Source organism: Oncorhynchus keta, chromosome 15 (assembly GCF_023373465.1).
Source record: "Oncorhynchus keta strain PuntledgeMale-10-30-2019 chromosome 15, Oket_V2, whole genome shotgun sequence".
NCBI classification, from domain to species: Eukaryota; Metazoa; Chordata; class Actinopteri; order Salmoniformes; family Salmonidae; genus Oncorhynchus; species Oncorhynchus keta.
In genome coordinates, this window is record NC_068435.1 from 4,986,517 (window position 1) to 4,999,511 (window position 12,995).

The 12,995-nt window shown below is 46.0% G+C and overlaps 2 protein-coding genes and 1 long non-coding RNA gene across 56 annotated transcripts in view; 2 read left to right on the top strand and 1 right to left on the bottom strand.

The window, feature by feature from the left end:
* LOC118378274 (vesicle-associated membrane protein-associated protein A-like) overlaps positions 1-12,956 on the top strand; it is a 34,714-nt gene extending 21,758 nt beyond the window's left edge. The window contains exons 4-6 of the mRNA XM_052463014.1: positions 2,003-2,083; positions 7,976-8,158; positions 9,183-12,956. Coding sequence (XP_052318974.1) covers positions 2,003-2,083; positions 7,976-8,158; positions 9,183-9,356 — 438 coding nt within the window. The 3' untranslated portion in view covers positions 9,357-12,956. The remainder of the gene's footprint in view (positions 1-2,002; positions 2,084-7,975; positions 8,159-9,182) is intronic.
* On the bottom strand, positions 6,577-10,556 carry LOC127907524 (uncharacterized). Of its 48 annotated transcripts, none has more exons than XM_052463001.1 (5): positions 10,334-10,470; positions 10,253-10,292; positions 10,126-10,165; positions 7,711-7,790; positions 6,577-7,501 (listed from the first exon to the last, which is right to left on the bottom strand). In XM_052463001.1, exon 5 carries the CDS (start codon positions 7,429-7,431, stop codon positions 6,739-6,741), a length of 693 nt encoding a protein of 230 aa, XP_052318961.1. In that variant the 5' UTR covers positions 7,432-7,501; positions 7,711-7,790; positions 10,126-10,165; positions 10,253-10,292; positions 10,334-10,470; the 3' UTR covers positions 6,577-6,738. The 48 variants fall into 48 exon arrangements, 40 of the variants coding, with proteins under 40 accessions (XP_052318961.1, XP_052318949.1, XP_052318937.1 ...); XM_052462989.1 differs by having other exon boundaries at positions 7,711-7,830; XM_052462977.1 differs by having other exon boundaries at positions 7,711-7,830; positions 10,126-10,206.
* On the top strand, positions 8,169-9,082 carry LOC127907525 (uncharacterized). 7 transcript variants are annotated; one of them, XR_008064741.1, is made up of 4 exons: positions 8,169-8,202; positions 8,245-8,308; positions 8,487-8,838; positions 8,870-9,082. It is a non-coding gene; the product is annotated as an uncharacterized LOC127907525 (long non-coding RNA). The 7 variants fall into 7 exon arrangements; XR_008064739.1 differs by lacking the exon at positions 8,169-8,202 and adding an exon at positions 8,351-8,412 and having other exon boundaries at positions 8,208-8,308; XR_008064737.1 differs by having other exon boundaries at positions 8,169-8,276.
* Positions 12,957-12,995: the final 39 nt, after the last annotated feature.

Here is a 12,995-nt window from a genome sequence, read left to right on the forward strand (position 1 = left end):
GTCGACACGTATAGTTGATTTATTAACACACAGGATGTGTCTATATATGGAGAAATGCATGTTTTAACATTTTGACCGTCCGATTGGTCGAAAGAACAGACTAGACTCGGTCAAACAAGATTATAGATTTTTTTTTTGTTGTTGTGGGAGAGCTCTAGAACAGAGTGGCCCGTGGTGGCGATTGGGTCATGGATGGGCAGGCACAAGCTACGGACAACGAACACGATTGCATTTTATCGATGGCCATTTGAATGCACAGAGATACCGAGAGGAGATCCTGAGGCCCATTGTCGTGCCATTCATCCACCGCCATCACCTCATGTTTCAGCATGACAATGCACAGCCCCATGTCGCTAGGATCTGTACACAATTCCTGGAAGCTGAAAATGTCCCAGTTATTCCATGGCCTGCATACTCACCAGACATGTCACTCATTGAGCATGTTTGGGATGCTCTGGATTGAATTCCACGACAGCCTGTTCCAAATCCCCACCCCCAATATCCAATAACTTCACACAGCCAATGAAGAGGAGTGGAACAACATTCCTTAGGCCACAATCAACAGCCTGATCAACTCTATGTGAAAGAGAGTTGATCAGGCTGTTGACACAAGATACTGACTGGTTTTCTGATCCATGCCTCTACTTTATTTGTATGTATGTGACCAACAGATGCACATCTGTAGTCCCAGTCATGCGAAATCTATAGATTAGGGCCTAATGAAGGTAGAATGTGTAGAAATAATGAACATGTATCTTTAAATAATTTAACCTCTGAACTCTTTTTCTGATCAGTGTTTTTAATAGTTAATAGCAGTACTATTTAGTCGATGTGGTTGATTTTTGTGGTCTCAAACCAGTGAGCTTCACATTCTTCAAGAATATGGGCACATTTGTATTAGTTACAGTGGAAAAGGTTGAACTGTTGTTCCCTTATCATATAATCTGTACATTTATTATCAATATAGCATTAAACAGTTATCCAGATTTGCATTTTTGGCAACAACCCAGCCCCAACAAAACCATATGAGATCAACAGGTGGTAGTTTCCCCTATAGTCCAGTAGAGGGCGGCAACAGGTGTGGTGGTTTCCCCTGTAGTCCAGTAGAGGGCAGCAACAGGTGTGGCAGTTTCCCCTATAGTCCAGTAGAGGGCAGCAACAGGCGTGGCAGTTTCCCCTATAGTCCAGTAGAGGGCAGCAACAGGCGTGGCAGTTTCCCCTATAGTCCAGTAGAGGGCAGCAACAGGTGTGGCAGTTTCCCCTATAGTCCAGTAGAGGGCAGCAACAGGTGTGGCGGTTTCCCCTATAGTCCAGTAGAGGGCAGCAACAGGTGTGGCAGTTTCTCCTATAGTCCAGTAGAGGGCAGCAACAGGTGTGGCAGTTTCCCTATAGTCCAGTAGAGGGCAGCAACAGGTGTGGTGGTTTTTCCTATAGTCCAGTAGAGGGCAGCAACAGGTGTGGCAGTTTCCCCTATAGTCCAGTAGAGGGCAGCAACATGTGTGGCAGTTTCCCCTATAGTCCAGTAGAGGGCAGCAACAGGTGTGGCGGTTTTTCCTATAGTCCAGTAGAGGGCAGCAACAGGTGTGGTGGTTTTTCCTATAGTCCAGTAGAGGGCAGCAAAGCTAACTGTTTTTAGGCTGTGACAAATGTAGACTATTTTCTGACTGGATGTTTTGCGCTGCTTTCTGCATTCCTCTCTTGCGTTCTGTAGGCTATATAACATATTTGTTGAAGTAAGCTATAGCAATATGAAAATTACTCTGAATGACACTCGTGTGCTGCGCTGCCGTGCGCTCGACCGACTCGTTTTTAAGTTCAAATAGGCTAAACCGTCACGTCACGGTGTCGTCATCGACAATGGCCGTAAATCATTGATACTATCATAATATCGCCCAACCCGTGTGTGTGAGTGCGCGTGTGTGTGTTTTGTGCAGGCACAAGTGCAGCTAATAGTAGTTTAGTCTGATGAATAACATGCATATGTATTTCTCCTCTCCTCCAGTGGAAAGATGCGAAACCCGACGACCTCATGGATTCCAAGCTGAGATGTGTATTCGACCTGCCTCCTGAAAACGGTAGAGTGGTAAGTCCTGCTGCTGGACAGAGGGAGAGAAACAGAGAGATTATCCTACGTTTCCAGACCAGACTCCACCACGTGATGTTTCTGAGCTTGTTGACCGTTTGTTATGTAGCTAATGTTAAAACATCACATAAAAGGGGAGGCGGCCAGGTTGTAGTTAACCAGGTTTTCATCCTTCATGACCTGATGCATTAAAAAAAGGCCTTAAGGAAACGGCAAACTTGTTGGTTAAAGACTTCCCAATGTCAACAAAACAAAACACGCTAGACGAGGTGTTATTATATATATTATTTATTTATTTATTTTATATATTTTATTTATATATTTTATTTATATATTTATTTATTTATTTTATATATTTTATATATATATTTATTTATTTTATATATATTTATTTATTTTATATATATTTATTTATTTTATATATATTTATTTATTTTATATATATTTAATATTTATTTATTTTATATTTATATATATATATTATTTTATATATATATATTATTTATTTTATATATATTTTATTTATTTTATATATATTATATATATATATTTATTTATTTTGTCTGTGAAATAGATTATGTGACAATGGAGGTGGAAATGCACTAGTATTGATAGTAAAACACACGTGGTATTCCTGCGATGATGTTATAGCCCACTACCACCACGACATGATGAAGTATACAGAGTCGTTATAATGAATAAGTTATAATCAACTTTAACTTGTGATGATTATCTTGATGCATTTTACCACTAAATATCCAGGAACTGGCTAATCTGGTGCAGTCCATGAGGAGGAGATGCACTGCAGTACTTAATGCAGCTGGTGGCCACACCAGATACTGACTGTTACTTTTGATTTTGACCCCCCCTTTGTTCGGGGACACATTATTCCATTTCTGTTAGCCACATGTCTGTGGAACTTGTTCAGTTTATGTCTCAGATGTTGAATCTTATGTTCATACAAATATTTACACATGTTAAGTTTGCTGAAAATAAGCACAGTTGACAGCGAGAGGTTGTTTTTTGCTGTTGTTGCTGAGTTTAGAAGCTGTCCTCTATCGTCAGACTCTATAGATCATACACCACAACCAGACAGGGCTAGTATTTTAAACCGCATTGACACCAAAAAACCCATTGTAGAGTTGAAACTGTTTTGTATTTTGATTCTATAAAAAAACCTCAGGCGCAAAAGTGCTTTTATGTGCACTACGGCATCACACACAATAATTTATCTGCTAAATAGTCCGTTTTGATGGAAAAGACACCTCTGGTTGAAAGAAATATGCACTTCCCCCCTGTTGACTTTAGAATATTTGCGTGTTAAAACTCTCGTGGCTTTGGAAGGAAACCCAACTACAGCCTCCACGAGAGGAGTGACATTACTTGGTTGGCAGATGTTGCTGTCAGAACTGGGTGTGTATAGCTATAGTACTGGATATCTAACTATATATATCTAACTATGCCCATATGTTGGGCACTACTGTTATATATATATATATATATTAGTAACAAAACAACTGGCGGAAGTAGTAATGGCAACATTTCATTTTTTTATCTAACCTTTTTTATACAAACCTTTTATTTAATTTGGCAAGTCGGTTAAGAACAAATTAATATTTACAATGACGCCGCTGGCGGGCAAAATGTGTGTCCAATGGGACTCCCAATCACGGCCGGATGGGTTACAGCCTGGATTCGAACCAGAGACTAGTGACGCCGCTGCGCCACTCGAGAGCCCCACATTGCTGCGTGTACATTCAACATTTCCTCTGTGCTGTCTGATCCGTTTTCCCCGGAGAGAATCCCCTTCGGTTGTGCTTGTTACAGATACACATTCCTTTCTGCTTAGTAATTTGTAGGTTAAAGGATTGTCATATCCTTGTGTTCCAAATGGTAGAATTTACCCCTGTGTAGGGCACTACTGTTAGCTACCTTTACCCCTGTGTAGGGCACTACTGTTAGCTACCTTTACCCCTGTGTAGGGCACTACTGTTAGCTACCTTTACCCCTGTGTAGGGCACTACTGTTAGCTACCTTTACCCCTGTGTAGGGCACTACTGTTAGCTACCTTTACCCCTGTGTAGGGCACTACTGTTAGCTACCTTTACCCCTGTGTAGGGCACTACTGTTAGCTACCTTTACCCCTGTGTAGGGCACTACTGTTAGCTACCTTTACCCCTGTGTAGGGCACTACTGTTAGCTACCTTTACCCCTGTGTAGGGCACTACTGTTAGCTACCTTTACCCCTGTGTAGGGCACTACTGTTAGCTACCTTTACCCCTGTGTAGGGCACTACTGTTAGCTACCTTTACCCCTGTGTAGGGCACTACTGTTAGCCACCTTTACCCCTGTGTAGGGCACTACTGTTAGCCACCTTTACCCCTGTGCAGGGCACTACTGTTAGCCACCTTTACCCCTGTGCAGGGCACTACTGTTAGCTACCTTTACCCCTGTGCAGGGCACTACTGTTAGCTACCTTTACCCCTGTGTAGGGCACTACTGTTAGCTACCTTTACCCCTGTGTAGGGCACTACTGTTAGCTACCTTTACCCCTGTGCAGGGCACTACTGTTAGCTACCTTTACCCCTGTGCAGGGCACTACTGTTAGCTACCTTTACCCCTGTGCAGGGCACTACTGTTAGCTACCTTTACCCCTGTGCAGGGCACTACTGTTAGCTACCTTTACCCCTGTGTAGGGCACTACTGTTAGCTACCTTTACCCCTGTGTAGGGCACTACTGTTAGCTACCTTTACCCCTGTGTAGGGCACTACTGTTAGCTACCTTTACCCCTGTGTAGGGCACTACTGTTAGCCACCTTTACCCCTGTGCAGGGCACTACTGTTAGCCACCTTTACCCCTGTGTAGGGCACTACTGTTAGCCACCTCTACCCCTGTGTAGGGCACTACTGTTATCTAGGGCCCATAGGGTCACGTTGAAGATGTGGCTCGTAAGCGGTCAACGCACTTCTTCAGGTATGTAGTCCTCCCTCCCTCCCTCCACCAGGTCATCAGCTCAGGGACAGGAGAAAAGGAGACCGGTCAGGAGAATAGGTCCTTCACTAGAGGAACAACAGGGTTAACCACCCCAGTGCAGTCGAGCAGACGCTCCATGTTCTCAGGAGAGCCAGGCTATGAGAGGGGGTCTCGTCCGCCTCCCCAGGCCACCCCTACCCGTGGTGGTGGGGAGTTCCGTACCCCCTTCAGCAGCAGACTGGGTCTAGGTCTACCCCCCACCCCGCCAGGCAGTGTTTGCAACAGGAGTGATCTACAGAGGTTCAGGACAGCCCCCAGCTCTGAGGTTAAAGCCAGAAAGATGCCGCAGGTTTGTGAGGATGTAGACAGACTTTAGCAGCACTGTCAGCAGTAGCTTTAAAAACCTACGGGCTCAATTACATCTGTTCCTGTGTACTCAGCGTTCCAGTGTGTGTCTCATCCCCTTCCTGTGTACTCAGCGTTCCAGTGTGTGTCTCATCCCCTTCCTGTGTACTCAGCGTTCCAGTGTGTCTCATCCCCTTCCTGTGTACTCAGCGTTCCAGAGTGTCTCATCCCCTTCCTGTGTACTCAGCGTTCCAGTGTGTCTCATCCCCTTCCTGTGTACTCGGCGTTCCAGTGTGTCTCATCCCCTTCCTGTGTACTCGGCGTTCCAGTGTGTCTCATCCCCTTCCTGTGTACTCGGCGTTCCAGTGTGTCTCATCCCCTTCCTGTGTACTCGGCGTTCCAGTGTGTCTCCTCCCCTTCCTGTGTACTCGGCGTTCCAGTGTGTCTCCTCCCCTTCCTGTGTACTCGGCGTTCCAGTGTGTCTCCTCCCCTTCCTGTGTACTCAGCGTTCCAGTGTGTCTCCTCCCCTTCCTGTGTACTCAGCGTTCCAGTGTGTCTCCTCCCCTTCCTGTGTACTCAGCGTTCCAGAGTGTGTCTCTCATTCCCTTCCTGTGTACTCAGCGTTCCAGAGTGTGTCTCTCATTCCCTTCCTGTGTACTCAGCGTTCCAGAGTGTGTCTCTCATCCCCTTCCTGTGTACTCAGCGTTCCAGAGTGTGTCTCTCATCCCCTTCCTGTGTAGTCAGCGTTCCAGAGTGTGTCTCATCCCCTTCCTGTGTAAATCAAATCAAACCAAATCAAATCAAATTTTATTTGTCACATACACATGGTTAGCAGATGTTAATGCGAGTGTAGCGAAATGCTTGTGCTTCTAGTTCCGACAATGCAGTGATAACCAACAAGTAATCTAACTAACAATTCCAAAACTACTGTCTTATACACAGTGTAAGGGGATAAGGAATATGTACATAAGGATATATGAATGAGTGATGGTACAGAGCAGCATACAGTAGGTGGTATCGAGTACAGTATATACATATGAGATGAGTATGTAGACAAAGTAAACAAAGTGGCATAGTTAAAGTGGCTAGTGATACATGTATTACATAAGGATGCAGTCGATGATGTAGAGTACAGTATATACGTATGCATATGAGATGAATAATGTAGGCTAAATGGCATATATTATTATTATTATATTATTAAGTAACATTATATAAGGTAGCATTGTTTAAAGTGGCTAGTGATATTTACATCATTTCCCATCAATTCCCATTATTAAAGTGGCTGGAGTTGGGTCAGTGTCAATGATAGTGTGTTGGCAGCAGCCACTCAATGTTAGTGGTGGCTGTTTAACAGTCTGATGGCCTTGAGATAGAAGCTGTTTTTCAGTCTCTCGGTCCCAGCTTTGATGCACCTGTACTGACCTCGCCTTCTGGATGAAAGCGGGTGGTTGATGTCCTTGATGATCTTTATGGCCTTCCTGTAACATCGGGTGGTGTAGGTGTCCTGGAGGGCAGGTAGTTTGCCCCCGGTGATGCGTTGTGCAGACCTCACTACCCTCTGGAGAGCCTTACGGTTGTGGGCGGAGCAGTTGCCGTACCAGGCGGTGATACAGCCCGCCAGGATGCTCTCGATTGTGCATCTGTAGAAGTTTGTGAGTGCTTTTGGTGACAAGCCGAATTTCTTCAGCCTCCTGAGGTTGAAGAGGCGCTGCTGCGCCTTCTTCACGACGCTGTCAGTGTGAGTGGACCAATTCAGTTTGTCTGTGATGTGTACGCCAAGGAACTTAAAACTAGCTACCCTCTCCACTACTGTTCCATCGATGTGGATAGGGGGGTGTTCCCTCTGCTGTTTCCTGAAGTCCACAATCATCTCCTTAGTTTTGTTGACGTTGAGTGTGAGGTTGTTTTCATGACACCACACTCCACACTGATCAGGGACTAAAGCACTAATCCACTGCAGCCAGACAAGCTCAATCAAACATCCTCTAAAGTGATTAAACAGAAAACAAATACCATTTGAACCCATGTCTAGTATGGACAATCTCCTAACCTAACCTCCAGTCCTCAGTCCCAGGATATCGTAGCCTGGTCCTAACCTCCAGTCCTCAGTCCCAGGATATCGTAGCCTGGTCCTAACCTCCAGTCCTCAGTCCCAGGATATCGTAGCCTGGTCCTAACCTCCAGTCCTCAGTCCCAGGATATCGTAGCCTGGTCCTAACCTCCGGTCCTCAGTCCCAGATATAGTAGCCTGGTCCTAACCTCTAGTCCTCAATCCCAGGCCAGGATATAGTAGTCTGGTCCTAACCTCCAGTCCTCAGTCCCAGATATAGTAGCCTGGTCCTAACCTCCAGTCCTCAGTCCCAGATATAGTAGCCTGGTCCTAACCTCCAGTCCTCAGTCCCAGATATAGTAGCCTGGTCCTAACCTCCAGTCCTCAGTCCCAGATATAGTAGCCTGGTCCTAATCCCAAATGAACCCCTGTCCCCTGTATGGTGTTAGTTTGACCCTATGGGCACCGACCAGATGGTAATGCGGCACCCTAAGTGTTTTCTCTCTCCGTTCTCTTCCAGAATGACATGGAAGGGAGCACCGTGCAGAACTCGTCCAAGTCGGCGGATGTTCCCGTGGCGAAGGTGGCGGCGAAGACGGTCAGCGCCTCGATGGACGACTCGGAGATGAAGAAACTATCGGAGGAGTGCAGGAGACTGCAGGCTGACATGGGCAAACTGACCGAGGAGAACAGACAACTCAAGGTTAGACTGTAGGTTAGGGGTTGTAGATGAACAACAGACTGTAGGTATCTGTAGGTTAGGGGTTGTAGGTGAACAACAGACTGTAGGTTAGGGGTTGTAGGTGAACAACAGACTGTAGGTTAGGGGTTGTAGATGAACAACAGACTGTAGGTTAGGGGTTGTAGGTGAACAACAGACTGTTGGTATCTGTAGGTTAGGGGTTGTAGGTGACAACAGACTGTAGGTTAGGGGTTGTAGGTGACAACAGACTGTAGGTTAGGGGTTGTAGATTAACAACAGACTGTAGGTTAGGGGTTGTAGGTGAACAACAGACTGTTGGTATCTGTAGGTTAGGGGTTGTAGGTGAACAACAGACTGTAGGTTAGGGGTTGTAGATGAACAACAGACTGTAGGTTAGGGGTTGTAGATGAACAACAGACTGTAGGTTAGGGGTTGTAGATGAACAACAGACTGTAGGTTAGGGGTTGTAGGTGAACAACAGACTGTAGGTTAGGGGTTGTAGGTGAACAACAGACTGTAGGTTAGGGGTTGTAGGTGAACAACAGACTGTAGGTTAGGGGTTGTAGGTGAACAACAGGCTGTAGGTTAGGGGTTGTAGATGAACAACAGACTGTAGGTTAGGGGTTGTAGATGAACAACAGACTGTAGGTTAGGGGTTGTAGATGAACAACAGACTGTAGGTTAGGGGTTGTAGGTGACAACAGACTGTAGGTTAGGGGTTGTAGGTGAACAACAGACTGTAGGTTAGGGGTTGTAGGTGAACAACAGACAACTAGTTCTGTAGGGAAACCTCAATGTTAGAAAAGACCTTGGTCTCTGTGTGTAAACAAGCAACTAAAGTTGAGGGTCATAGATGAACAATCGGTACCGTCCAATTTTAACGGTGAGGTCTTTTTTAAAGGAGAACCAGACACATGGTTTGGCTGTGACATTTTGTTTGTAAAAGAGAATTATTTTATTTATCTCTAGTTCTATAATGTAGTATTTGATGTGTCCTTGCCCCCCTTCTCTTTTGCGTTTCCAGGACGACGGTGTTAGAATGAGAAGGGCTGCCCAGCATTCCGATCACATGACATCAAATCAGACAGGCTCCTCCTCCTCCATGATGCAACACACCACCGCAGCGTCCCTGCCCTCCCTCCTCGTCGTCATAGCAGCCATCTTCATCGGCTTCTTCGTGGGGAAGTTTATCTTGTAGACTGGGGTTCGGCTCTGAAATGGCACCCCGTTCCCTTGACCAGGGCCCTCCGTGCGGGATGAGTCCCATAGGGCTCTGGTCAAACGGTAGTGCACTACATGGGGAATAGGGCGCCATTTGGGATGTTGCGTTCCGAGAGACGCACAACGCCTGCCGTATCCCACTGCTCCGGAATCAAAAGGCCTGGATGGAACTGACTATAACGAAGATGTATTTCTGTTGACTTAGACATATCAGAAGTAGTGCTGTGAACCTCCATTTGTCTGCAGTGACCACGTCTGTCTGGTCTCACACACACGCACACACACACACACACACACACACACACACACACACACACACACAGAGGGAAGGGAGAAAGAAAGATTGCTCCTTGTTTTTGTTCTTTGATGGATGGACAGACAGGATTGTGGAGGGGTATGATGGTTATATCCTAAATGACACCCTATTCCCTATATAGTGCACTACTTTAGACCAGAGCCCTATTCCCTATATAGTGCACTACTTTAGACCAAAGCCCTGTAATGCCCTAGGTACCCTGGTAAAAAGTTGGCGCACTAAAAATGGAATAGGCTGCTATTTAGGACATACAGGAAGAAGTACACTACCAATCAACATGAAGGACAGTTTACCTTGCATCCCAAACGGCACACTATCCCCTATGTAGTGCACTACTTTTGATAAGAGACGATACTAATTGAGCCCAGGTCTACAGTAGTCTGGTCCTAACCTTCAGTCCCAGGCCAGGATATAGTAGCCTGGTCCTAACCTCCGGTCCTCAGTCCCAGATATAGTAGCCTGGTCCTAACCTCCAGTCCTCAGTCCCAGGATATAGTAGCCTGGTCCTAACCTCCGGTCCTCAGTCCCAGGCCAGGACATAGTAGCCTGGTCCTAACCTCTAGTCCTCAGGCCAGGATATAGTAGCCTGGTCCTAACCTCCAGTCCTCAGTCCCAGGATATAGTAGCCTGGTCCTAACCTCCAGTCCTCAGTCCCAGGCCAGGATATAGTAGCCTGGTCCTAACCTCCAGTCCTCAGTCCCAGGATATAGTAGCCTGGTCCTAACCTCCAGTCCTCAGTCCCAGGCCAGGATATAGTAGCCTGGTCCCAGATCTGTTTGCACTGTCTGGTTCTGGTCAAAAGTAGTGCCCTTGGGAGTAGGGTATCATTTGACTCCTAGAGTCGCCGTGGGCCTAAAGCAGTGGAATAAACCAAGTGTTCTCTGTCTGTTGTGTTTAATAGTAGTTAAATGGAACACTAAGTGTCTTTTGTAAATGTTATTTTAATCATTTTTAAGATAAAAAGGAGAGCACTACTTCTTCAATGGTCAAATACCGACCACCTTTACTACCTGTTGCATGGCATCCCGTTTCGTTTTATAGTGTGCTACTCGTGACCAGAGCACTATGGACCCTAGTCAAAAGTAGTGCACTACACAGGGACGCAGCCATAGACTACTTCATTTGTTCTGTTTGTAATTTCTCTACTTTCTATTCCATCTGGGAAATAATAGGTGCCTCCTTCCTTTCCTTCCTGTCCTTTTTCCACCTGTCCTTTTCTACCTGTCCTTTCCTACCTGTCCTTTCCTTCCTCCCTTTTCTACCTGTCCTTTCCTACCTGTCTTTTCCTTCCTCCCTTTCCTACCTGTCTTTTCCTTCCTCCCTTTCCTCCCTGTCCTTTGCTACATGTCCTTTCCTTCCTCCCTTTCCTACCTGTCCTTTCCTTCCTCCCTTTCCTCCCTGTCCTTTCCTCCCTGTCCTTTCCTCCCTGTCCTTTCCTCCCTGTCCTTTCCTCCCTGTCCTTTCCTCCCTGTCCTTTCCTCCCTGTCCTTTCCTCCCTGTCCTTTCCTCCCTGTCCTTTCCTACTCCTGACAATACCAATGTAGACTTTATATTATTATATTCTTTTTCTCAGTACAAATATTATAATCCTTCTTTCCTTTTCAATTATAATATTTGTCATTTGACTCAACAACAAGAAGAAACAAAAAAAAAGGAAAGAATTATTATATAATCCTTCTTTCCTTTTTTTTTTTTTTTTTTTTGTTGTTGAGTCAAATGACTTTTGAGTTTCAACCCTCCCATGGTTTTACACCGAAGAAGAAATAAACCCGAAAACAATGTGGGTTTTTTGATAGTGTTTCGTCTTCTGTCGTAGTCTCGTAGAATATACCGTACACTCCTCATACAACACATCACCATGTCGCCAACATGTTTGTTTTGTAACGTGGAATTGACATTGTAGCGACCTTAACACCAACACCTAGCGACTTTTATCAAGAGGTTCGGACCTCTTGACGTAACGTTTAAGGTCCGGGCTTGATAGTCGCTGGACCAGGGTTCAAGTCCCGGTCGAGACTATGCCCTGAATTAGCTACGTTGGTGTCAGTAGTGGGACGGTGCCCGTGAGGCCATCGGGAGAAGAGTGTACACATGAGGGTCACACTCAGATATAATGTCGATGCTCAGATATAATGTCTAGATGCGTATGTCTCCGCCCCCCCTAACAATGGGAATAGTTGTCTGCGGAACGGCACCCTGTCAACCTCTGGTCTATTCCTCTCTTTGGATTGGTGGATATATCTCGTTATTTGATGAGGGGTGTTGACCTCATCAGCATGTATTCAATGGAGAGTTAGACGCTATGCTGGCCTCGTGAATATGCATAGACGCTACGCTGGCCTCGTGAATATGCATAGACGCTATGCTGGCCTCGTGAATATGCATGGACGCTACGCTGGCCTCGTGAATATGCATAGACGCTATGCTGGCCTCGTGAATATGCATGGACGCTATTCTGGCCTCGTGAATATGCATAGACGCTATGCTGGCCTCGTGAATATGCATAGACGCTATGCTGGCCTCGTGAATATGCATAGACGCTATGCTGGCCTCGTGAATATGCATGGACGCTATTCTGGCCTCGTGAATATGCATAGACGCTATGCTGGCCTCGTGAATATGCATGGACGCTATGCTGGCCTCGTGAATATGCATGGACGCTATGCTGGCCTCGTGAATATGCATGGACGCTATGCTGGCCTCGTGAATATGCATAGACGCTATGCTGGCCTCGTGAATATGCATGGACGCTATGCTGGCCTCGTGAATATGCATGGACGCTATGCTGGCCTCGTGAATATGCATGGTCGCTATGCTGGCCTCGTGAATATGCATAGACGCTATGCTGGCCTCGTGAATATGCATGGACGCTATGCTGGCCTCGTGAATATGCATGGACGCTATGCTGGCCTCGTGAATATGCATGGATGCTATGCTGGCCTCGTGAATATGCATGGACGCTATGCTGGCCTCGTGAATATGCATGGACGCTATGCTGGCCTCGTGAATATGCATGGACGCTATGCTGGCCTCGTGAATATGCATGGGCGCTATGCTGGCCTCGTGAATATGCATGGGCGCTATGCTGGCCTCGTGAATATGCATGGGCGCTATGCTGGCCTCGTGAATATGCATGGGCGCTATGCTGGCCTCGTGAATATGCATGGGCGCTATGCTGGCCTCGTGAATATGCATAGAAAGTCTCGAATTTCAATGCCAACAACTCCAATATGAATAAAAAATATAATTCTACTCAAAGTTGCCAAGATGTCACGTGTCCTACTTCTATCAGTACACTCA

Bases quoted from the DNA above. Each gene is read 5' to 3' on its own strand.
- LOC127907524 (XM_052463010.1), bottom strand. From the start codon at position 7,431: ATGGGTTCAAATGGTATTTGTTTTCTGTTTAATCACTTTAGAGGATGT.